This window comes from Peromyscus eremicus, chromosome 23 (genome assembly GCF_949786415.1).
Source record: "Peromyscus eremicus chromosome 23, PerEre_H2_v1, whole genome shotgun sequence".
In the NCBI taxonomy this organism is placed as follows: Eukaryota; Metazoa; Chordata; class Mammalia; order Rodentia; family Cricetidae; genus Peromyscus; species Peromyscus eremicus.
The window spans coordinates 25,627,758-25,650,677 of NC_081438.1; the positions used below are offsets into that span (position 1 = coordinate 25,627,758).

The following is a 22,920-nucleotide window of genomic DNA, read 5'->3' on the forward strand; positions in this document are numbered from 1 at the left end:
CATGGGTTTGATTTCCAGTACCACAAAGATAAAAATTCAGTACACAACCAGGACACCTTCTGCTGTCAAGATGGCTCAGCAGCAGGTAACCTGGACTCTCTCAAGTGATCCTCTGACCTCCGCACATGCACTGTGGCATGTGCAAGTGTGCACACAAATGGGGCGCCCGGAGACAGGCAGAATGACACACACTTGTAACCCCAGTTTTAGAAGTGGAAACCAGTACGGTTGTTAGAGCAAGGACCCTATCTTAAAACTAAATTTCAGATAAATAATTCTTTTTTTTTTTTTTTTTTTTTTTTTTTTTTTTTTTTTTGAGACAGGGTTTCTCTGTGTAGCTTTGCGCCTTTTCCTGGATCTCGCTCTGTAGACCAGGCTGGCCTCGAACTCACAAAGATCCACCTGCCTCTGCCTCCCGAGTGCTGGGATTAAAGGCGTGCGCCACCACCGCCCGGCAAATAATTCTTTTTGAGATAGGGTCTCATGTAGCCCAGGCTGGCCTTCACCAGTGCCACACTGGGGAGCAAACTCAAGGATTTATTATGCTAGGCAAAAAAGTACTCTACTACTGAGCTCCATCTGAGCCTTGGTGGATATTTTTTTAATATAAGAATGCAAGGGCGGTGGTGGCGCACGCCTTTAATCCCAGCACTCAGGAGGCAGAGCCAGGTGGATCTCTGTGAGTTCGAGGCCAGCCTGGTCTCCAAAGCGAGTTCCAGGAAAGGCGCAAAGCTACACAGAGAAACCCTGTCTTGAAAAACAAAACAAAACAAAACAAAAAAGAATGCAAGCCACTATTGAGCGTGGAGGTGCACACCTTTAATTCCAGCACTCAGGAGGCAAAGGCAAGTAGATCTCTGTGAGTTTAAGGCCATTCTGGTCTCTAAAGTGAGTGCCAGGACAGCCAGGGCTACACAGAGAAACCTTGTCTCAAAAAACTAAAAAAAAAAAAAAAAAAAAAAAAAAATGCAAGCCAGGTGAAGTGGTTCACACTTGTAATCCAAGCATTTAGGAAGCTGAGGCAGGAGGATGTTGAGTTCTAGGCTAGCCTGAATCTCAAGAAGAAAGAAGACCAGGCAGTGTCTTCTTTTAAGCCATACTGATACTAAAGAATTCACTAATTTAACTTGGTATCTTATGTGCTTATCCTGCTCAACCTGGTGGCCCCATCTAGAAAAGTCTTTGGCTTGTTTTTGTCTCCCTCATACCTCTTGGTTGGTTCAGCTTTAGATCCCTGAAGAAAGTCCCATATCCCTCATTTGTACCTTTCTCAGGGCCTGGGCAGATGGCCAGGGGTGTGTCCAGCCCAAGGCATTTGCCTAGAAGCAGTCTAGGGCAATCTTGATGGCTTCAGCACGTGGGGTGTGTGCTGGGCAGTGTGGCTTCCTGTGTACTGTATGGGGAGGGTAGTGGGAGCCATAAAGATCATTAAGCCTTAGTCAGTGCCCTTTCCAAGAAGAGTCACAGTATGAAATTTTGGTGGTTAGATTTACTACAGTGTGTTGCCTAACTTACCTGAGTCTGAATTTCTCTGGTAGGTTAACCACTTGCTTCCTGGGTAAAGTGTGTGGGTGATGTGGTAGTTTTCAGGAATTGATAGATTTGGAATGTGAGAGCTTTGTATACCCAAGTGGACTCCTGTGGTCCACTGGAGTCAGGAGGCGTGAAAGAAGTAGGCTTTGAAGTAATCAGGGTAATAAGGCAAGAAGGGTCTTCCAGACAGGAACACAGAAAGGCAAAGCTAGGGGAAGGGGTTTGCAGGGCAGCTGATAGACGTAAACAAAGAGAATGCATGGCTCAAAGGGAAAAAGCCTGAGCCTTCGAGAGTGGGTGTGGCCCAGGGAAACTGGGTCCCTGGTGGAGCGATCACAGACTGCCCATTCCAGGGGCAACCTGGGCTCCTTACAGTTGGAGGTGCAGCTGCGGGATGAGACAGTGTTGCCATCCATCTGCTACCAGCCTCTCGTACAACTGCTGTGCCAGGAGGTGAAGCTGGGCACCCAGGTGAGGAGGCCCTGAGGGAACTGGGAGCTCCCATGGTTAGTGGAGCAGTTCGCCTGTCCTGAACCCATTCTGCAGAGCAACAGACTGACTCCTGGGGCTGGAAAGGCGCTAACTAATGTCCAGAGAACCCTGCTTAACCCCAAACGACCTTCCCTGGGAAGGTTCATGTTCCCTGGTGGGTTTGAGCCCCGCCTTTCTGCCGCTTTCTGCAGGGTCCAGGGCAGCTGATTCCTGTCATCGAGGAGACAACCAATGCTGAGTGTCGACAGGAAGTGGCCACCACCCTGCTCAAGCTCTTCCTGGGGCAGGGGCTGGCCAAGGACTTTCTGGACCTGCTCTTTCAGCTGGAGCTGGGCCGAACCAGTGAGGCCTGAGAGGACTTGCCCCAGGCAGGGTGGAGTGGCCCTCTTTAGCACATTGACGGGCCCCTCTAAAATGGAAGTGAGGCTGCCCCCTCCCTAAAAAGAACAAGTAGTCCAGGAGGGGGCAGGTGGGAAATGTTGAGAAGGGCATTTACTGAGGGGCCACTTTGAGCCTCCATCCCAGAGGTCCCTTTTCCTCCTGCCTCCACGGCCTCAATCCCAGCTCCCCGCCCACTAGAACTTATTCTTGCAGGTGAGGCCAACACCCTCTTCCGGAGCAATTCTCTGGCCTCAAAATCCATGGAGTCTTTCCTGAAGGTGAGGTTGGTTGCATGGCCATCTTAGAGAATGAAGACCCTCAGATCCACAGAAGGTAGTTCTGTCTGTGTCTAGGGCCCTTGAAGGCCAGACATTTCCATCATCCATGTATTAAGTCATCTATACATACATTTATTCATGCATGCGATGCCTATAGACACACATTCAGTGGAGAAGTACTCTCTAATTGTGCATCTGGCCCAAAGCTGAGTCAATACTCCAGTCAGATGGTAGATGGGATGGTTAACTAGTGTGGTTTCTGGTGGCCCCCAGGTGGCAGGGATGCGCTATCTGCATGACATCCTGGGCCCCATCATTGATAAAGTGTTCGAGGAGAAGAAGTACGTGGAGCTGGACCCAAGCAAAGTGGAAGTTAAGGATGTAGGGTGAGGCCGGGGTAATCGCAGAATCAGGCCCTGCGTGCAAGTGCTTCTGGTTCCTTCTGCCTGGGTTCACCTGTCCTTTCTCTCTCTGTCTGATGTCCGAGGGGACCCCCTGCCGCTGCATTTTCACAAGTGCCGACCATGACCCCTCCGTTGGTTAACTCCTGCCCATACAGGTGCTCTGGGCTGCACCGCCCACAGACGGAGGCGGAGGTGTTGGAGCAGAGCGCCCAGACGCTGCGTGCCCACTTGGTGGCGCTGCTGAGCGCCATCTGCCGCTCGGTTCGCGCGTGCCCAGCTGTGGTCCGCGCCACCTTCCGGCAATTGTTCCGGCGCGTGCGGGAGCGCTTCCCTAGCGCCCAGCACCAGGTGCGCCCCCTGTCGGCAGAGCCGAAGGCAGCGAGAGAGAAAGGGCATCCTGCGGGATGGAGGCCCTGGAAGACAGACGGGCTGCTAGACCAGTCTCTACTCTCTGCACCCTTCCAGAACGTACCCTTCATCGCTGTCACTAGCTTCCTGTGCCTGCGCTTCTTCTCTCCTGCCATCATGTCGCCCAAGCTCTTCCACCTGCGAGAGCGGCATGCAGACGCCCGCACCAGCCGCACGCTGCTTCTGCTGGCCAAGGTGTGGACCTGCAGGCTGGGGTGGGGAGGCCAGTTAGGCTGCACAAGGACGCTGGCCTGCTCCGCAGTGTTGCACCCATTGGCACTAGGAAGGCCTTGCAGCCGGGCCACTGATACTCTAGGGCACTGCACTTCACAGTTTACAAAGCGTTCCTGTGACCACCTCTTGAGAGCCCCATCCATAGACACGAGGAGACAGATCCCAGAGCCTGTCTAGTGAACTGGAATCTTCCAACGCAGGCTTTATCCCCAGGCCTCCATGTATCTGCCAGCGATGCAGCCGTCTGATAGTAGGATGAGACTTGCAGGGTCCCCAAGGTGGCTCGGTAGGTGAGGATGCTTGCTGCCAAGCCTGATGACCTGAGTTCCATGCTTGGAGCAAGTCATCAGCTGACATCCACACATACCCAGGCACGCCCCAACACACACCCCATGATAATAAAATTAAGCAGACCTGCAGACGAAAAGCAGAAAGGTTGGTTCCGAGTTACCAGGTGCCCAAAGTCTCAAAATGCCGCAGTCCATGCCTCCCTGATTCCCCCACAGGACCGAGGTAAGGCCTCCGCCTCCTCAGCTTCCAATCTCTGCGGCTAGGCTGAGGTCGGCAGCCATGGAAGAACCCTTGTCTCCCCAAAGCTCTGTCGTCCTTGCTGTCACACCCCTAGGTGGTCCAGAATGTAGGCAATATGGACGCGCCGGTCTCCAGGGCCAAAGAGGCGTGGATGGAGCCGCTACAGCCCACGGTGCGCCAGGGCGTGGTGCACCTGAAGGACTTCATTACTAAGCTCGTGGATATAGAGGAGAGGGAGGGTAAGGACGTCCCCCGCGGTGTCACGCCCAAGGCCTGTGTGCAAGTTGACCACTTGGCCCCGCCAACCAGCCTGCCCACCGACACTAAGCCAGTTCCCTCTCTCTTCCCACCCCACGTTTTTCGTTGGTTTGTTTTAGACCGGGTCCCGTGGAAGCCAAGGCTGGCTGCAAACCCACTGCCAAGGAAAACCTTAAAACCCTTATGAACCTCTTCCCTCCACCTCCCAAGGGCTGAGATCACAGGCATGTGCCACCCAGCCCGTTTTTAATGTGGTGCTGGGGATAGAACCCAGGGCCTTGTCCATGCTACGCAAACACTCCCTGGACGGTGTTTCATCCCCAGCCCTTTTTGCCCACGGCCCCGCCCACCGCTACACACAGCATCCAGATTGCCTTTGCTCCTCCCCCAGCTTGACTCTTCTGGGGTCGGTCTTAGCTCCTCCCCTAATCTCCCCCACCCCTTCCACTGTTTTCTTGCCTACTCTCAGAGCTGGACCTGCAGCGGGCCTTGAACTCGCAGGCACCGCCTGTGAAGGAGGGACCGCTGTTCATCCACAGGACCAAAGGCAAAGGCCCTCTTGCGTCCTCCTCTTTCAAGAAACTCTACTTCTCCCTCACCGCTGAAGTCCTCAGCATCGCCAAGACATCCAGCTCCAAGGTGGGTGAGGAGGGAGGCTGTCTAGGATGGTGCAACGTCGTAATCCCAGCAATTGGGAGGTGGGAGCAGGGAGATCAGGAGTTCGAGATCAGCCCCAACTTCATAGATAGTTCAAAGCCAGCCTGAGCTACATGAGACCCTGTCTCAAAACAAAACAAACAGAACTATAGCTTATTGGACAGAGTGCTTATGAGTATGGTATTTTAGCATACCGCCCTTTCTGCAGCCTTCCTGGATGCAAACCCTAAAGTCACCCGGAGAAGGGGTGTCTGGACGTAAGCTTGATGCTCAGCACCTCTTCCATTCCCGGACATCAGGCGTTTGGGGTTTGGTCACAATCAAACCTGTGCTTGTCTCTATCTGGGATCGCTTCACAGAGCAGGCCCCTGGGAACTTCCGGGAGCCATGAGTTATTCAGATCCCTTACCATAAGCCTGATGCCTCTTGCCGAAGGGGATGCGAAGGCCTTGCTTTGCTGCCCCCCCCCCCCCGCCCCGCCTCAGCCTCCTTTTTTTGGCTGCCCCAGAAAAGCACCTTCATCAAGCTCGCCAGCATCCGGGCTGCGGAGAAGGTGGAGGAAAAGAGCTTCGGGAGCTCCCACGTCATGCAGGTCATCTATGCAGATGATGTTGGCCGTGCCCAGACTGTCTACCTGCAGTGCAAGGTGTGGCCTGGGGAGGGCGCTCTGGGGAGGGGGCTGCAGCAGTGCCCTGGGTGTGGAATGTGGACTGAGTCCCCCTATCGGCCACATTAGGTACACCAGGCTGTGTGTGTATATTGTCCTGGGGTCTCATGCCCAGATGCATAGTCCATGTTTGCCTATGGGCCTCTACATGTAAGTATGTGTATGACTAGATGAACAGATAGTCGGGTCCCTGTGACTCAGAGATTGCCTTTTCCTTTTCTGGTCTGGATTATTTATTTATTTTCCTTTTTTTTTTTTTTTTTTTTTTTTTTTTTTTTTTTTTTTTTGGTTTTTCGAGACAGGGTTTCTCTGTGTAGCTTTGCCCCTTTCCTGGAACTCACTTGGTAGTCCAGGCTGGCCTTGAACTCACAAAGATCCGCCTGCCTCTGCCTCCCGAGTGCTGGGATTAAAGGCATGTGCCACCACTGCCCGGCTATTAATTTTTTAGGCTCACTGTAGGTCAGGCAAGCCCAGAACTCAATGCCTTAGTTCCCAAGAGTAAATATTAAAAATGTCAAGTGATGCCGGGCAGTGGTGGCACACGCCTTGAGTTCCAGCACTCGGAAGGCAGAGCCAGGCGGATCTCTGTGAGTTCGAGGCCAGCCTGGTCTACAGAGTGAGATCCAGGACAGGCACCAAAACTACACAGAGAAACCCTGTCTCGAAAAACACAAAACAAAATGTCAAGTGGTGTTCTGGGGTGAGGGGAAGATTCAAGCAATAGAGCACCTGCCTAGAATCCCCCAGTGAGGGGCTGGGGTGTGGCTCAGTGGTAGAGCACCTGCCTAGAATCCCCCAGTGAGGGGCTGAAGGTTTGTGTCTTAGTTAGGTTTCTGTTGCTGTGATAAAGACTGTGACCAAAAGCAGCCTGGGGAGGAAAGGGTTCACTTGACTTCAGGTGACAATCCATCATCAGGGGAAGCCAGGCAGGATTCCAGGACTGGAACCTGGAGGCAGGAACTGAAGCAGAGCCCATGGAGAAACGCTGCTTATTAGCTTGCTTCTCATGGTTTACTCAGCCTGCTTCCTTATACACCCTAGGACCAGCTACACATGGTTGGCACCATCCACAGTGGGTAGGTCAGGCCCACCAATCAAAATGCCCCCACAGGCTTCCCTACAGGTTAATCTGATGGAGACAGTTCCCCTTTTGACTTCCCTCTTCCCAGATTGCTCTAGTGTGAACTTATCAAGTAGGGTGCCTGTGAGGGGCTGGAGGGAGGTGGCTCAGAAGAGGGTGTCCGCCTGTGGGAAGAAGGCAGACTTCTGAGATGCTGTCCCTGCAGTGTGTGAACGAGTTGAACCAGTGGCTGTCCGCACTGCGTAAAGTGAGCATCAACAATGCTGGCCTCCTGGGATCCTACCACCCTGGCGTCTTTCGTGGGGACAAGTGGAGCTGCTGTCACCAGAAGGACAGGACAGGTGGGAGTGCTGGCCTGGGTCCCTGCTCTGCAGCTGTCCCAAGCGGTCATAGGCTGGGAGAGGGCTTCCCCCTGCCCTTTTTTTTTGTTTGTTTGTTTTTTGTTTTTCGAGACAGGGTTTCTCTGTGTAGTTTTGGTGCCTGTCCTGGATCTCGCTCTGTAGACCAGGCTATCCTCAAACTCACAGAGATCCTCCTAGCTCTGCCTCCCGAGTGCGGGGATTAAAGGCGTGCACCACCGCCGCCCGGCAGGAGAGGGCTTCTTGACCCTTGCTGTGCCAGCCTGGCTGGAAAGCCACATGCTTACCCATGGCAAAGCTGCCCAAGGAAAATCAGCCTTGCAGATGCCCTGGGGAATAGCAAGATCTGTGATCAGGTGGTTTGGTAAATGCCATGCAAACTGAGTTTATGGATATTCTAACAATGCCTGAAAACTTAGTATCTCTCTCTTTTTAAAGATTTATATTTATTTTTAATAAAGATTTACTGTATTTGTGTATATACATGTATATCTGTGTGAGTGCCACGTGTGTGTGAGGAGGAGCCTGTAGAGGTCCGAAGAGTTTGTTGGGTCCCCTAGAACTGGAGTTATAGACAATTGTGAGCCGCCATGTGGGTGTTGGGAAGAGCAGCCAGTGTTCTGGACTGCGGAGCCATTATCCCTCCAGCCCTCCTGAGTTCTGGTATTATAGTCATGTGACACCGTGTCCATCAATTCAGGAAATCCCAAGACCTTCCCCACTCACAGAGTTAATGGAAGACTTGGACCCTCTACCCTCCAGACCTCAGCCCCCAGAGCCCGGCATGGGAAAAGCCATCCACCCCCATGCACTGACTGCACCCACTCTGCCCTGGTTTTGGATTGATGGCTTTGTGGCCATCGAGGCAGTTCCCTCATTAAAGCTGATGTGGGGCTCACCATGGCCCGTGAGACAACTGGAGATCCCATTTTACTGGGAAGAACCTGAGAGTGTGCGCACGCATGTGCATGTATGTGTGTGTTGCTACACATGGAACACAGGCCCACAAACATGCTAGGTGAGCACTCTACCACTGAGCCACACCCCAGCCCCTCACTAGGCAGGTACTCTACCACTGAGCCACACCCCAGCCCCTCACTCAGGGATTCTAGGCAACGCTCTACTGCTAAGTCATGCCCACAGTCTACAACTGAGCCTTACAGTGGGCAGGTGAGTGGGCAAAGGAGGCCGAGCTGGCAGGGAGCAGGAAGCTTGGGCCCACCCTACTGTGATCATGCAGTTCAGGGAAGCCTCCAGACAGACCTTCCAGAAAGCTACCAGCTCCCCTGATCTGAATGCCACAGGACACTCACACTCCAGAGTGAACACTCCGTGGTCCAGCAGTTGAAGCCAAGATGATGGTGCTGTAACCGAAAGTGTGGACAGTGACAGGCAGAACCAGGGCCGCCTCACCACCCCGAGGGCCCCTTCATCAATCCTTCTCTCCCTCCCAGCCTCAATGTCCCCCTTCCTATACTAGCAGGAAGGTGGGCATGTATTTCTATTGTGACTCCGCCCTGTCTCTGCCTCCAGATCGGGGCTGTGACAAGACCCACTCTCGGGTGACCCTGCAGGAATGGAATGACCCACTGGACCATGACCTTGATGCGCAGCTCATCTACAGACACCTACTAGGTGTGGAGGATGCACTTCGGTGAGGAGGCTCATGGAGAGGCAGCTGCATAGTCCTGGGAATGTGTCAGCCCGAGGGCTGCCACCCCGGCTGGACCTGAGGGTTGCTAAGCAGCGGCCGCTCCTGCCTTATGTTTCGATTTTCGTGTTAGTCTTTGATTTCGTGTTTGTGTTTCTGCACGGGTGGGTGTGCACGTGTGTGTAGAGGCCAAATGACAGCCTTGCGTGTTATTCCTCGAGTGCTGTCCACTTTCTCAGGTTTCAGTTTTGGTTTGTTTTTTTTTTTTTTCCCCGAGACAGGGATTCTCTGTGTAGTTTTGGTGCCTGTCCTGGATCTCGCTCTGTAGCCCAGGCTGGCCTCAAACTCACAGAGATCCTCCTGGCTCAGCCTCCCAGGTGCTGGAATTAAAGGTGTGCACCACTGCCTCCCGGCCTAATTTTTTTAATTAAAAAAAAAATTTACTTTTATACAAGTATGGTGCGCATGCCTTTAATCCCAGCACTTGGAAGGCAGAGGTAGGATTTCTGAGTTGGAGTTCAACCTCTCAAACAAACCAAACATATTTATTTTTATTTTCATGTGTGTGTGACTCTGTATGCCACATGTGTGCAGGTGCCTGAGGAGGCCAGAAGGGGGCGTTAGATCTCGTGGAGCTGAGTTTTAGGTGTTTGTGAGCCATCTGATATGGGTGCTAGGAATACAACTCAGAGCCTCTGTAAGAGAAGAACATGCTTTTAATCACTGGGACGTCTCTCCAGCCTCCTCCTGTGTTTGTATTTCTGTGACAAGCTATCTCTGATTAGTCTTGAGCTCACTGCTTAGACAAGATTGGCTGCCCAGCATTCCCACCCATCTTCACCTCTCCAGCTCTGGGATTACAAGCATGCACTACCATGCCTGGCTCTTTTACATGGATTTTTTTTTCATATGGGTCAAACTAGGATCCTCATGCTTGCAAGGCAAACATGTACCCACTGAGCTAGCTCCCTGGTCCTCAGAGTTTTGCGATGTATCCCAGGATCGATTTGAACTTGTGATCCTCCTGTCTCAGGCTCTCAAGTAGCCGACAGGCCTGCATGGTCACACCCAGCTTGGTCATGTCTTTTATTTATTATTGTTTTGTGTGTGTAATCGGTACATGGGAGCATGTGCTTCTACATCATACACATGGAGTTAGGCCAACTTTGAGGAGTCCGTTCTCTCCTTCCACTTTTATGTGGGTCTCGGGGATTGAACTTGGGTCCTTGGGCTTGTGCAGCAAGCTCCTTTACTTGCTGAGCCATCTTGCTGGCCCTGCATTACCTCTCTTGATGAGGCCAAGCACCTTCCCACTGCCTTTCTGCAGCATAAGGTCATCTCCTATTTAGAGTGCTAGGGGTCATGGGCATGACTGCTTCCTGTGCAGTTATGACCCCATCTCTCCATCCACCCAGCCTTTCCGAGATGGCATCAGAACACTCGTTTTGCCTTCAGCATTTTTAGACTTGACTATAAACCTTAGAAAACACCAGGATGCATGCTTTTGGTTTTTGTTGTTGTTTGTTTTTCTTTCTTTCTTTTTCTTTCTTTCTTTCTTTCTTTCTTTCTTTCTTTCTTTCTTTCTTTCTTTCTTCCTTCCTTCCTTCCTTCCTTCCTTCCTTCCTTTCTTTCTTTCTTTCTTTCTTTCTTTCTTTCTTTCTTTTTCAAGACAGGGTTTCTCTGTGTAGCTTCGTGCCTTTCCTGGATCTCGCTCTGTAGACCAGGCTGGCCTTGAACTCAAAAAGATCCACCTGGCTCTGCCTCCTGAGTGCTGGGATTAAAGGCGTGCGCCAACCAACGCCCGGCTTCTTTCTTTCTTTCTTTCTTTCTTTCTTTCTTTCTTTCTTTTGTTCGTTCGTCCTTCCTTCCTTCCTTCCTTCCTTCCTTCCTTCCTTCCTTCCTTCCTTCCTTCTTTCTTTCTTTCTTTCTTTCTTTCTTTCTTTCTTTTGGTTTTTCAAGACAGGGTTTCTCTGTGTAACAGCCTTGGCTGTCCTAAAACTCAGTCTGTAGACCAGGCTGGCCTTGAACTCACAGAGATCCGCCTGCCTCTACCTCCCGAGTGCTGGGATTAAAGGGGTGCTCCACTACCGCCTAGCTTGTTTTGTTTTTCAAGACAAGGTTTCTCTGTGTATTCCTGGCTGTCCTGGAACTAGCTCTATAGACCAGACCAGGCTGGCCTCCAACTCAAGAGATCCACGTGCCTCTGGGCGTGTGCCACCACTGCCCGGCTCCGGATACTTTCTAGAACGACTTTGCAAAACGGGGAGTCTGGGCCCCATCAGCTTTGAACCACTGGGCGAGGCAGGCTGGAGGATGCCCTGAGGCCATCTTGGCTCTCTAGAGCCTTCTCCTGGGCTACACAAAAGGGGCTGCTGGTCTGTACACAGCATTCTGGATCTCAGGCAGGGATTCAAAGTTCCTTCTTGGTACTCAGTGATTTTTCAAGGGTTGTGGTCTTCTCTCAAAGCCTGGGCAGGGCAGTAGTGGCGCACGCCTTTAATCCTAGCATTTGGGAGGCAGAGGCAGGCGGATCTCTGTGAGTTCGAGTCTAGCCTGTTCTACTGAGAGAGTTCCAGGATAGGCTCCAAAGCTATACAGAGAAACCCTGTCTCATCTCGAAAAAACAAAAAACAAAACAAACAAAAACCCTAGGCAAGAGACATGGCTCAGCAGTTAAGAGCATCGACCCAATGGCTCACAACCGTCTGTGACTCCAGTTCCAGGAGGATCTGACACCCTCTCCTGGCCTCTGTGGGTACCTGGCATGCATGTGATGACAGACATGCACATGCATACAGACAAACACTTATATGCATAAAATAATTTTTTGAATTTTTTTAAAAAGCTGAGCATGATGGTGCACGCCTTTAACTTGGGAGGCAAAGGCACGTGGATCTTGGAGTTTAAGGCTAATCTGGTTCTACAGAGCCAGTTCCAGGACAGCCAGAGCTACACAGAGAAACCATGTCTCAAAAACAAAAACCAAACAAACCAAGCTGGGCACAGTGCTCGTGCCTATAATCCCAGCCTTCCAGAGCCGGAAGCAGGAGGATGAGCAGGTTCAAGGTTTTTCTCTGTTACATAGTGAGTTTAAGACCACATGCACAGCACATGCTTTTAACCCCAGCCCTCGAAAGGTAGAGGGATTTCAGGCATGGTCTACATAGTGAGACCCCTCTCCCCTATAAAAAACAAAATCCACAAAAAACAAGGACAATAAAAAAAAAAAAAGCCTATCAAAATGACCAGGGAGTGTAGCACAGCATTAGAATGATTGTCCAGCTCAAATAAGACTGGGTTCTGTCTTTCCAGCCCCACCCCTAAATTCCTCCCATAACCTGCTGGGAGGTCAGAACTTTGGGGCTCAATTGGCTGATTTCCCATAGGCCTGCAGAACCAGAGTGACAGTTGGCTTGGCTTGCCGTTGGCCTTCTGGGTAGGCATGGTTCTCACACCTGTACCCCTAGACAGGAGTATTGCAATTGCAAGGTCAGGCTTGGTGGTATCGTGAGAACAGCTGGGGGGGGGGGTTGGGGGGCTTCCGGCCTCTCTGTATTCGAAGGGTGGGCTGCAGAGGAAGGATGGCTGGTGGGGGAAAAGTGAAAGCCGGGCCCATGTTTATTCCTTGTGGCCTGAAGGCATCTGCCTGTACCCCACTTCCAGTCCAGGGAGCCCACGTGACATCTCTAGCCTTCCCAGCAAGGTAGGTGTGGCTGCTGGTCCTCACTGGCCTTCCTCTGCAGGGAGAAGCACCGGCTACTGTGTGGCAAAGCGGAAGCAAACTCACCCACAGGCCGTGGTGGAGGTAGGCCCCTCCTATCTGGGACTCAGGCTTGGTGGCCTCAGCTGCCTCCAGGGACACATGGGTGGGGGCTGTGTGACCTTTGAAGCCGTACCCGCCCTCCCCACAATGTTTCTGCCTCTAGCTCCCCAGGACCCGCTGGCCCAGCTGTTTCGTGTGCTCCAAGACCTCCGAGAAGCCCACAGCTCCAGCCTGGCTGGCCCACCACCCAGAGAACCCCATCACCTTCTAGAGCTACAGACGTGAGGTGTACACCGAGGCCCCGAAAGGCGTTTGGAGATCCCTGACACGCTCAGGATCCTTGTCACAGCCATCTCTTCTGGGGAGGGCCGTAGCCCAACGCGGTCTTCTCCCTGTCTGTGGGGGACCACGGTGGCACCTGCTTCTCTGGGAGACCCGACTGCTCTGTAGTCCTCGAGGCCCAGATTCTTCACCCAGGCCAGACCCAACCCTGGGAAGCTTGGAGCCCAGGTTGTCCACTTTTCACTTGCCAGCCATCAGTCACCTCACCCCTGCCGCGGGCTGACCCTCTAGGTCGGCTGTCACAGTGCTCTGTCATTAATAAACCTGCTGTGACTGCTGAGGCTCTGAGGTGTTGGGATGAGTTCCAGAGAAAGTGAATCCAGGGGACCCTTGATGGGACTCGGGGTTTGACCGAGGACTGGGGTCACCAGCCTGGCCTCTGTGCAGTTCCTTCTCTTGTTTTCTGTTCCATATTAACTAGGGCCATGCCTGTCTAAACTCCCAACTGCTGTCCCAATACAACTCTCCACACCCCTCCATTCTGGGAGCTTGGAGCCTCATGGCTCTTTCCAGCCCCCACACAAAGCCCCTTTGTTTGGGGCGTCCTCCCAGACTACACAGCAGAGCTGGGCTACCATGTCCCTTTCTATCTGCTATGGGATACCAGGCCAAATTGCCAGTGACTCTGCTCAGGGTTGGAGAGCGGGTGTGGGGCTGTGGTGATGGGCGTTTGGGATTGGGAATGGGGTGACTAGGTGACTAGGATGTAAGTGGGTATCTCTGATGTCACTTTCTTTCCTCATGAGACCCAGGCCACGTGTTGAGTTTCTGTGGCTGGAGCTCTCATGTGGGCAGGGCCTTCATGCCATTGAAGAAAGAGAAGCCCAGGAGGTGGTCATCTAAACGAGCTGTTCTCAACCTACGGGTCACAAGCCTTCAGGGGTTAAATGGCTTTCACAGGGGCCGCCTAAGACCATCGGAAATATCCGATATTTACATTACAATTCATCTAATTATTGTAGCAAAATTACTTACAAAATAGCAATGGAAATAATTCTATTGTTGGGGATCCCCACGACACGAGGAACTGTGTTAAAGGGTCGCAGCATCTGGAAGGTGGTTGAGAACCACTGTTCTAGCCACACTCAACCAACATCTTCCCTCCCGGATGTCCCTAAATGAAAAGCTTCTCCACAGCAGCGCCCCCTGGCTGCTGTTCCGCTCCTAACACAGAGGGAAGAATAGGTGGCATTCAGCTCCCAATTCAAGTGGTGTTATCACTCGTGTGTGTGTGTGTGTGTGTGTGTGTGTGTGTGTGTTTTATATATATATATATAAAAATCTTTTTTTTTCTGGAAGAGTTAAGACAGGGTTTTTCATATAGCCAGGAGAGCCTCAAACTTGTTATATAGCCAAGGATGACTTTGAACTCCTGATCTTCCTGCCTCCACCCCCCAAGTGCTGGGATTACAGGTGTGAGCCATGCAGAGTTCATGCAGAGCTGGGCATTAAACCTAGGGCTCCCTCCCTGTGTGCTCAGCAAGCAGGCTACCAACGGACCCACATCTCTGGCCCCTTTATTTTGAGGCAGTGTCTCATGCCGTCCAGGGTGGCCTCAAACTCAACTGTCCAGCTGAGGATGAACTCCTGATCCTCTTGACACCAGCCCCAAAGCCACCATTCCTGAATTCATAGGGTATGCTCAAAATCGCACCCGGGCTGGAGGTGCAGTTCCGTGGTGGGACACTTGCCTGGCATACATAAGGCCCCGGGTTCCATCCCCAGGGCCATAAACAGTTCAGCCAACACAAACAATACTCAAGCGGTCCTGGTCCCGGCGTGGTCTGGTTTCTCATTTTCTCAGCCATTTTGTGGGACAGTCTGAAGAAATCCTTATTGCTTGAAAGGTCAAGCTCCTTCCCATGAGATGACTCCTCTTCCTCATGGGGTGATCTGTCTTCAAGGCTCTGCTGTTCCTAGAATGGAAGGTGACTACAAGCTTTGGGCTGTGACTGGAGAACCTTGGATGGCCTCCTCCTCTTTCTATCTCCTCCTCTTCTTCTGAGTTTGAAAGGAGACATACAAGCCGAGCAAGACGCCTGCATTATCTTTGTACCTTCAGCCTTGAAGGTGGATGAGCTGGGCTAGGGATCACCGGAAATACCATGCCGATGTGCAGAGGCAAGGGGGAGCGTGGCGCAGTGTGTGAAGGGCTCCCAAGCCCTCTGGCACCTGACATCGTCTTCCCGTGTTTCCGGAGGCATCCATGCGATACAGTGATACTTTAGTGTTCGCACACCAGTGGATAGGCTGGCTCCCGCCTGTGATCCCAATGACTGGGAGACTATATCAGTTACTGTTCTTATTGCTGGGTCTACAAACCTCACAGAAACATCTTGGGGAAGGGTATAGTTCATCATGGTGGGGATCAGCCAGGCAGCTGATCACATTGCCATCTGCAGCCAGGAAGCAGAATGAGATGGTTTACTTCTTTTATTCAGTCTGAGACCCTAGCCTCTAGGATGCAGCCACACACAAAGTCTTTCTTCTTCAGTTAAACCTGTCTAGAACCTCACAGACACACCCAGCGGTATTTTTTTTAATTATACAGTGTGTGTGTCCAGCTGTGCAGATCCATCACACAGGGACGTCAGAGAGGTTGGTTCCCAACTTCCACCACATGGTCCTGGGGACTGAACTCAGGCAGTCAGGCTTGGTGACACTACCTTTACTCAGCTGGGCTGTCTTGCTGGCCCGACCTAGAGATTTGTTTCCACGATGATTTTGACAAGATGAACCATCACGGAGGCTGGAGAAATGGCTCAGCAGTTAAGAGCCTTACTGCTCTTTCAGGGTAATAGGTTTTCTGTACCCCGATAATGGGTTTCTCTGCCAACACAGTAAGCCAGATCAAACTGAGTTGAAAAAGTTAAAGAACAGGTTTATTTGAGCAAAACAACTCCCTGGTGAGACCCCGTCCCCAGATATCAAGGGCAGAGAAGTCACACGGCCAAGGTTAAGCAGGGAGCTTGTATACCCTGAAGGAGAGGGGTGATGATGTGTCCTCCACAAGCTGGGTTTGTGCCCAAGTATAGTCAAACTGAACGCTATAGGTCGGATCTTGGACTACCGGCAACTTTAGGAGAGGAGATGCCACAGCCACCAAGAATTAGGAACTGGGCTTTTTGGCGCCTTTTTTGTTGTTGAAGATTCTCTGAGAGGGTGGGGTTTGGAGAGAGAGGAATGGGGCTTTCCGGATCAAGCAGGAGTGTGTGTTGCGGGGTGGGGTGGGGGGGTGGGGGGGGGTGGGGTCCAGCCGAACACAGGGGACTAGAGTTAGGTTCCCAGAACCCACTTTGGATGGTTCACACCCACCTGTAACCTGTAACTCCAGCTCCAAAGGACCCAACCCTCTTCTGGTCTCCAAAGGCACCTGCATACACGTGTCACACAGACAGGCAAATAGAAATCTTTAAAAATAGGAAAGACAGAAGACACTAACTGCCAGCAGAGATCGCCGAGAAAATGGGAGAGGCGCCAGGCTTTCATCATGCTTTTAGTTACCCGTGTGCTCAAGAGAGGATCCACTGGCACCCCAAGCCCTCCCCGCACCTTTGCACACCTTCCTGCTCCCCTGGTCCTCATCCAGCACACTCCACAAGGACGCTAGTGTCGACCCAGCCGGGGGTCCTGCAGCAGCAGCCCACACAGGTGACTTTACGCACACAGCTCCGATTCCAGCACCTTCCCGGTGCTGGAACAGGCGCCAAAACGTGGCCGGCTGAAAGCGGCGTAGGGCACTCCGAGACGGACGCGTGCGCACAGCTCGCGGTCTCCCCCGGCCTTGCCGGCGTGCGCCCGCGGAAGGTCATCCGGTCCACCAGGGGGCGCGCAGCCGGCCGCTTACCCTGATGAGCAACCGCGTCTGCGTGACCCGGAAGTGGTCGCGCTCCGGGGCTCCGGGAGGGTGTCGGCGGCTGCGGGTTGGCGTCTAGGAGGCAGAGCGCGTCGCTAGGATGAACGCTCCTCCGGCCTTCGAGTCGTTCTTGCTCTTCGAGGGCGAGAAGAAGTAAGTGGAGGCCGACCGGGGGAGCCGAAGCGGGCTCGGCTTTGAGCATCTGCTCTGTCCGTGCGCGTCTGCCGACTTTCGGGCGACGGTGCGAGGCATGGGCGAGTGCACCCGTTTTGCAGTGGGAAAACCGAGGCTCGGGGACATTGAGTCCCTTGCTCCAGACACTTAGGGAGTAGCTGGGACTGTATTCGAACCCAGAGTGCCAGGCTCCAAAGCCCTTTCCCTCTGGGCATTCTTTTCCCTGGTCTGCAAGACCGTCATTCATGCTACTCAGCGATGGCTTTAGAGATCACATCCCACTGCGTAGGTGGCGAACGCCTGTGATACCAGCACTTGGCGACTGAGGCAGGGGGATCATGATGTGCAGCGGTGAAGGGACGGAGACACAGCTTCCTCCTCACACTCCTCAGCAGACTGAGGATTTCCCCTAGATTTTTAGGGATCCGGGCCAAACTCAGGTTCGTGGCTTCCACGCTAAAAAGAATTTCAGGACTCGACGGTTTAATGAAGCAGAGTTGGTGATTTTTATTAAACATATATTTATTTATATATATATATTTTGAGACGAACTCTCTGTAGGCCAGGCTGGCCTCGAACTCACAGAGATCTACCTGCCTCTGCCTCCCAAGTGCTGGAGTTGAAGGCGTGAGCTACTGTGCCCGGCTGCATGTAATTGTCCTAATGGTAGCCGGGCACACCCTTTTGATGATTCAGAAGTTCTATCTCAAAAGGTGGCTAAGAACCCTTCTTTCCTGAGTGCTCCCCTTTATATTTTATGTGCATTAGTGTTTTGCCTGCCTGTAAGTCTGTGTGAGGGTGTCAGGTCCCCTGGAACTGGAATTACAGTTGTGAGCTGCCATGTGGGTGCTGAGAATTGAACCCGGGTCCTTTTGGAAGAGCAGTCAGTGCTCTCAACCACTGAGCCATCTCTCCAGCCCTGGGTGCCCGCCCCGCTTCTTGGAAGTCATCTTGGGCTAAAGTGAGTCCCTATCTCAAAAAAAAAAAAAATTAAAAATTAAAAATGCATAGAGGTACACCACAGTGGTAGATTGCTTACCTAGCATGCACAGGGCTCATTTCATCCCCAAATCAGTCAGCCAGGCAATTAATAATGAAGTTCTTCAAGGAGATTCTCTGAGTTTGTCTGTACAGTGCACAGTGTATGCTGCAGTCCTGTAACTGACATCTCCCACTCCTGAGAGATTTCTATGCAGGGCGTTGTGTTCGACCTTTACTAGCTACTTCAGCCTCCCTTGAGGGCATATTCTCAACTGAGGGCCCTGTTGGTCCCCATTGGCAAGAGCATCTGGCCGTGTCTGGGAATATTTCTGGTCGTCCCAACGGGTTTGCTATTGGCATCTGGTGGGTAGAGGCCAAGGATGCTGTTAAGGACCTTGGTGTACTAGACAGCCTCTCAGAAAAGAACAATTAGGTCTAAAATGTCCGTGTATCCAGCTGGCAAGATGGCTCAGGTACAGGCACCCACAGACTAGCCTAATGACTTGAGTTCAATCCCCAGGACCAGTATGGTAGAAAGAACTGACCGTTTGCAGGTTGTCGCCCACTGATTAGACACAGGTGTGGACAAAGGAAATACATATTTGTGTATTGTGTTTGATAAATTCTGCTTTAGAAAAAAGCAATTCTCAGCTAGGTGGTGGTGCCACAAGCCTTTTAATCCCAGCACTCAGGAGGCAGAGGCAGATGGATCTCTGGGTTCGGGGCCAGCCTGGTCTGCAGAGCTAGTTCCAGTAGGAACTTTATACAGGGTAATCCTGTCTTGAAAAAAACAGGAAAAGAAAAAAGGAGCAATCCTGTGTGGGGGTGGGGTGGGGGGTGGGGTCGGGTCCCTGGTGTATAGATGATGTATAGATAAGGGGCCATCATGGGGTAGAGAAGGTTCCTTTTTTTTTTTTTTTTTGTCATTCTGAGGATTGAACCCAGGGTCTGGCCCATGCTGTGTTACTGCTCTATCACTAAGCTACACTCCAGCTTTTTTGTTTTTGAAAACTGGGTTTCTCTCTGTTGTTCTGGCTGTCCTGGAACTTGCTCTGTAGTCCAGGCTAGCTTCAAAGTCACAGATATCCTCCTGCCTCTGTCTCCAGAGTGCTGGGATTAAAGGTGTGCACCACCATTGCCTGGCACTACCATTGCCGGGCTCACTCCAGCTTTCCCCATGCCCTCACTTTCTTTAAATTTCTGAGAGCCGGGGAGATGGCTCCATGGGTAATAGCTCAAAGCATTTGCTGAGGACTTGCAGGTGGGTCTCCAGAACCGGTCTCAGAACTGTGCTGAGTGACTACTTCTCATGCTCCTCCAGGGATATGGGAAGTGGACAGGGCCGGCCAGCATGGTGTGTCCAGGGGCAAACGAGACCCTACCTTAAGCAAAGAGGATGACAGTGAGGCTTTTCTCAGGCCTCCGTCCCCAGTCCCTGGGATGACTGGTCTGAACTATCAGGCCAGCCTAGCTTGCTTGTTTGGTTTGCATGGGGAGAGGTAGAGATGAAACCCAGAGCCTTACACATTCCAGGTAAATGGTGGATGACTGAGCCATGCAGAGCTCTCCCGGGGTCCTTTAGGGGTGAGGAAACTGATTGAAAAGGCTTCCAAGGGCTAGGCCTGTAGCTCAGTGGTAGAGGGCTTGCTTAGCATGCTTGAAGCCCTAGGTTCAATTCCTAGTACTGCTGGGGATAGCTGGACTTGCAGAATGATGGACTTGGGTCTGCCTTATATTGTTCGGGGGTTTGGAGGCTAGGGATGTGGTTCTTTTTGTTTTTTGGAGGCAGGGTTTCTCTGTGTAGACCAGGCTGTCCTGGAACTAGAGATCTGTTTGCCTCGCTCCCTGAGCGCTGGCTGGGATTAAAGGCGTGCGCTGCCACTCCTCAGCTGGTTTTGTCTTCTAGGAATTTAGTCAAGAGCTAGTTGAAGGCACCGAATGCACGTGGGAAGTCAGGTGGTTTCTGGGGTGGTGGGAACAGCTGAACTGCAGTTTCAGGGATGTCTAACCCCCAGGGGACACTGACTTAAGGATCAGCACCAGCATCACAAAGGCTGGCGGCTGTGGGCTTGGGAAACCAGTCACCCTCAGTGTTTGCCTGTCTCCTTCTAGAATCACCATTAACAAGGACACTAAGGTGCCTAATGCTTGCTTGTTCACCATCAACAAAGAAGACCACACTCTGGGGAACATCATTAAATCGTAAGTCCCAGGCCGGAGGCCCTGGGGGCGGGGTATAACTGGGCTCTGTCCGCTGAGTACACAGCCTGGGACAGTGCCTTCCGGCTCTCCTCAGCTTGTGCTGACTCATCAGATCAGGTACTTCTCCCAACAGGGTGCTGACAGGTCTGTTGACATGCGGAGGGCGTCTGCTTTTTTTTTTTTTTTTTTTTTTTTGGTTTTTTGAGACAGGGTTTCTCTGTGTAGCTTGCGCCTTTTCCTGGATCTCGCTCTGTAGACCAGGCTGGCCTTGAACTCACAAAGATCCATCTGCCTCTGCTTCCTGAGTGCTGGGATTAAAGGCGTGCGCCACCACCGCCCGGTGGGCTTCTGCTTTTTGACAGTCTTGTTTAGTGTAGGCTGGCCTCAGACTGACTCAGGATGACCCGGTCAGGGACTCCTGATCCTCGTCTATACCTTCCAGTTGCTGGGATCCTGGCCAAGAAAGACCCATCAGCTTCATGCTGGCTTATTTATGTAGGATAAGACTTGGCAGGGAGCCCCAGCAGTCGCCTCTTGGTCTTTTGGCCAAGATCAAGTTCAGGGCACTCCAGCAAAGCAGGTTTTCATTTTCATGGGCATCAAGAGGCCAAGAGGTGATGGGTATTGTGGCACACACCTATGATTCCAGCACTCGGAAGGCAGAGCTCTTGTGAGGGTCTACAGAGTGAGTTCCAGGACAGACAGGACTATACAGAGAACCCTTGTCTCAAAACAAAAAATAAATGTATATAGAGTGTCTTGAGTAGCCCCAAAGAGGTTGTCCTGGAGCTGGAGTTATAGGCAGTTGTGAACCACCCAGCAAGGGTCCTGGGAACCAAACTCAGATTCTTTACAAGAGCAACATGTGCTCCACCATTGTGCTGTTGTATGGGTGGTGTTTTTCCCCTGCACATACATCTGTATACCATATGGTGCCCTTGCATGCCGTTAAGAGGGTGTTGGATCCCCGTGGGACTCGAGTTAGTTGAAAGCCAACCTTGGGGGTGCTGGGAATTGAGCCAGGGTCCTCTGGAAGAGCAGCCAATGCTCTAACCTCATCCTACAACTCTTCAGATATGTATGGCAGGGGCCAGTTAGAGCCCATGACCTTAGGTTCTCCATTTCCCTCAGCTTTGTGGAAAAGGACCATGTATATGGACAGCTGCCTGGGGACTCTCAGAGCCTGGCCCTTCTCCTCCCTGCTTGCTCTACCTAGGAGCAGGGCTTTGTATTGTGGCCGCTTCAACGCTGGCCATGTTTTGGCCTAGGTGTGGTTCTCAGCTTCTATGATGAAGGTCCTTGGTCTTATAGATAACAGGGTTCCCTTTCACTTGATTTCCCGTCCCCCAGTGCTGGGAGGGACCCTCAAGCCTCATGCATGGCAGGCAAGTCCTCTACCACTGAGCCACACCCCTAGCTAGCCCTTTTTATTTTTTAAGATCGTCTCACTAAGTTGGCCGGGCTGGGCTGGCAGGCCTATACCCCCATACTCACTTATCCACGGTTGGAGGCAGGGAGCTGCTTTGGTTAGAAAGCCTGCCAGGGTTGCCTCAAAGTGTCCCTATGTTTCTCAGCCAGCTGCTGAAGGACCCACAGGTGCTGTTTGCCGGCTACAAAGTCCCTCACCCCTTGGAGCACAAGATCATCATTCGCGTGCAGACCACCCCCGACTACAGTCCCCAGGAGGCCTTCACCAACGCCATCACAGACCTCATCAGTGAGCTCTCCCTTCTGGAGGAACGATTCCGGGTGAGGAGCTGGGCAGGGGCCTGGGAGTTGTGATGCGTGATTCAACAGTAGAGCTGTCCCCCCTCGCCCCCACTAGGATCCCCCAATTAGGGGCTGGGGTGTGACTTAGTGGCACAATCAACACCTGGGGTGTCATCCCCAAAATCTCTTTCCCCTTCGCCACCTACACTGGCTACTCTGGTTCATAAGGCCTCTTGAGACTGCTGTTCATCAGAGGGGAGGAGTCACAGGTCCTTGTCAGGGGTCCTCAGTGTCAGGTGAGCCACACCTTTTTTTTTTTTTTTTTTTTCCGAGACAGGGTTTCTCTGTAGCTTTGTGCCTTTCCTGGAACTCATTTTGTAGACCAGGCCGGCCTCGAACTCACAGAGATCCGCCTGGCTCTGCCTCCCGAGTGCTGGGATTAAAGGCGTGCACCACCACTGCCCGGCGAGCCACACCTTTTGAGGCTCTCAGCCTGCTGGGCATATCCCATTTGGCTCCATGCCTAGCCTCAGCAGCAGGTGTCTCAGGGCAGGGTAGGTGGGACGGACCTGCTGAGGTACTCTGGAGCCTTCTCTGCCTCACGCTGTATGCTCTGGAGGACTGCAGGGCCAGGTTCCTGGTGCCACACAACAGGGACACTGGGGACATTCCAGTGAAGTCACTGCCTTTGTCCTTCCTCTTCAGGTGGCCATCAAGGACAAGCAGGAAGGAATCGAGTAGCAGCTAAAAGGAGTGTTGCTTAATGGCTGGAAGGCTGGTGCATACATCCTCAGGGCCCTTCTCTGTAACCCACGACGACAGCCACTCAGCTCTCTGTAGCTGGCTGTGGCCCTCTTCTGTACATAGACTGGTATTTTCCTAATAAAGTATAGCAGGAAAAGACCCACGGGCACAGAGGACTGCAACGTGTGGGCCATCAGACTTGATGACAGCGGGT

The 22,920-nt window shown here is 52.3% G+C and overlaps 2 protein-coding genes across 2 annotated transcripts in view; both read left to right on the forward strand.

Moving 5' to 3' along the window:
• LOC131898006 (ras GTPase-activating protein 4) overlaps positions 1 to 13,319 on the forward strand; it is a 29,731-nt gene extending 16,412 nt beyond the window's left edge. Inside the window, exons 9-21 of the mRNA XM_059249041.1 lie at positions 1,887 to 2,004; positions 2,217 to 2,367; positions 2,620 to 2,684; positions 2,958 to 3,070; positions 3,244 to 3,436; positions 3,554 to 3,691; positions 4,356 to 4,500; positions 4,989 to 5,158; positions 5,685 to 5,822; positions 7,130 to 7,265; positions 8,817 to 8,937; positions 12,678 to 12,739; positions 12,861 to 13,319. Coding sequence (XP_059105024.1) covers positions 1,887 to 2,004; positions 2,217 to 2,367; positions 2,620 to 2,684; positions 2,958 to 3,070; positions 3,244 to 3,436; positions 3,554 to 3,691; positions 4,356 to 4,500; positions 4,989 to 5,158; positions 5,685 to 5,822; positions 7,130 to 7,265; positions 8,817 to 8,937; positions 12,678 to 12,739; positions 12,861 to 12,982 — 1,672 coding nt within the window. The 3' untranslated portion in view covers positions 12,983 to 13,319. The remainder of the gene's footprint in view (positions 1 to 1,886; positions 2,005 to 2,216; positions 2,368 to 2,619; positions 2,685 to 2,957; positions 3,071 to 3,243; positions 3,437 to 3,553; positions 3,692 to 4,355; positions 4,501 to 4,988; positions 5,159 to 5,684; positions 5,823 to 7,129; positions 7,266 to 8,816; positions 8,938 to 12,677; positions 12,740 to 12,860) is intronic.
• Positions 13,320 to 16,914: 3,595 nt separating this feature from the next.
• Positions 16,915 to 22,865, forward strand: Polr2j (RNA polymerase II subunit J). The gene is made up of 4 exons (XM_059248788.1): positions 16,915 to 17,048; positions 20,163 to 20,252; positions 21,827 to 22,001; positions 22,668 to 22,865. Exons 1-4 carry the CDS (start codon positions 16,996 to 16,998, stop codon positions 22,701 to 22,703), a joined length of 354 nt encoding a protein of 117 aa, XP_059104771.1. The 5' UTR covers positions 16,915 to 16,995; the 3' UTR covers positions 22,704 to 22,865.
• Positions 22,866 to 22,920: the final 55 nt, after the last annotated feature.

What these genes read in the sequence shown, in the direction of transcription:
- Polr2j (XM_059248788.1), top strand. Translation starts at nt 16,996, where the DNA reads ATGAACGCTCCTCCGGCCTTCGAGTCGTTCTTGCTCTTCGAGGGCGAG. An exon ending in CTCTTCGAGGGCGAGAAGAA is followed by an intron (nt 17,049 to 20,162) that starts GTAAGTGGAGGC and finishes GTCTCCTTCTAG; the next exon opens with AATCACCATTAACAAGGACA. An exon ending in CTGGGGAACATCATTAAATC is followed by an intron (nt 20,253 to 21,826) that starts GTAAGTCCCAGG and finishes TATGTTTCTCAG; the next exon opens with CCAGCTGCTGAAGGACCCAC.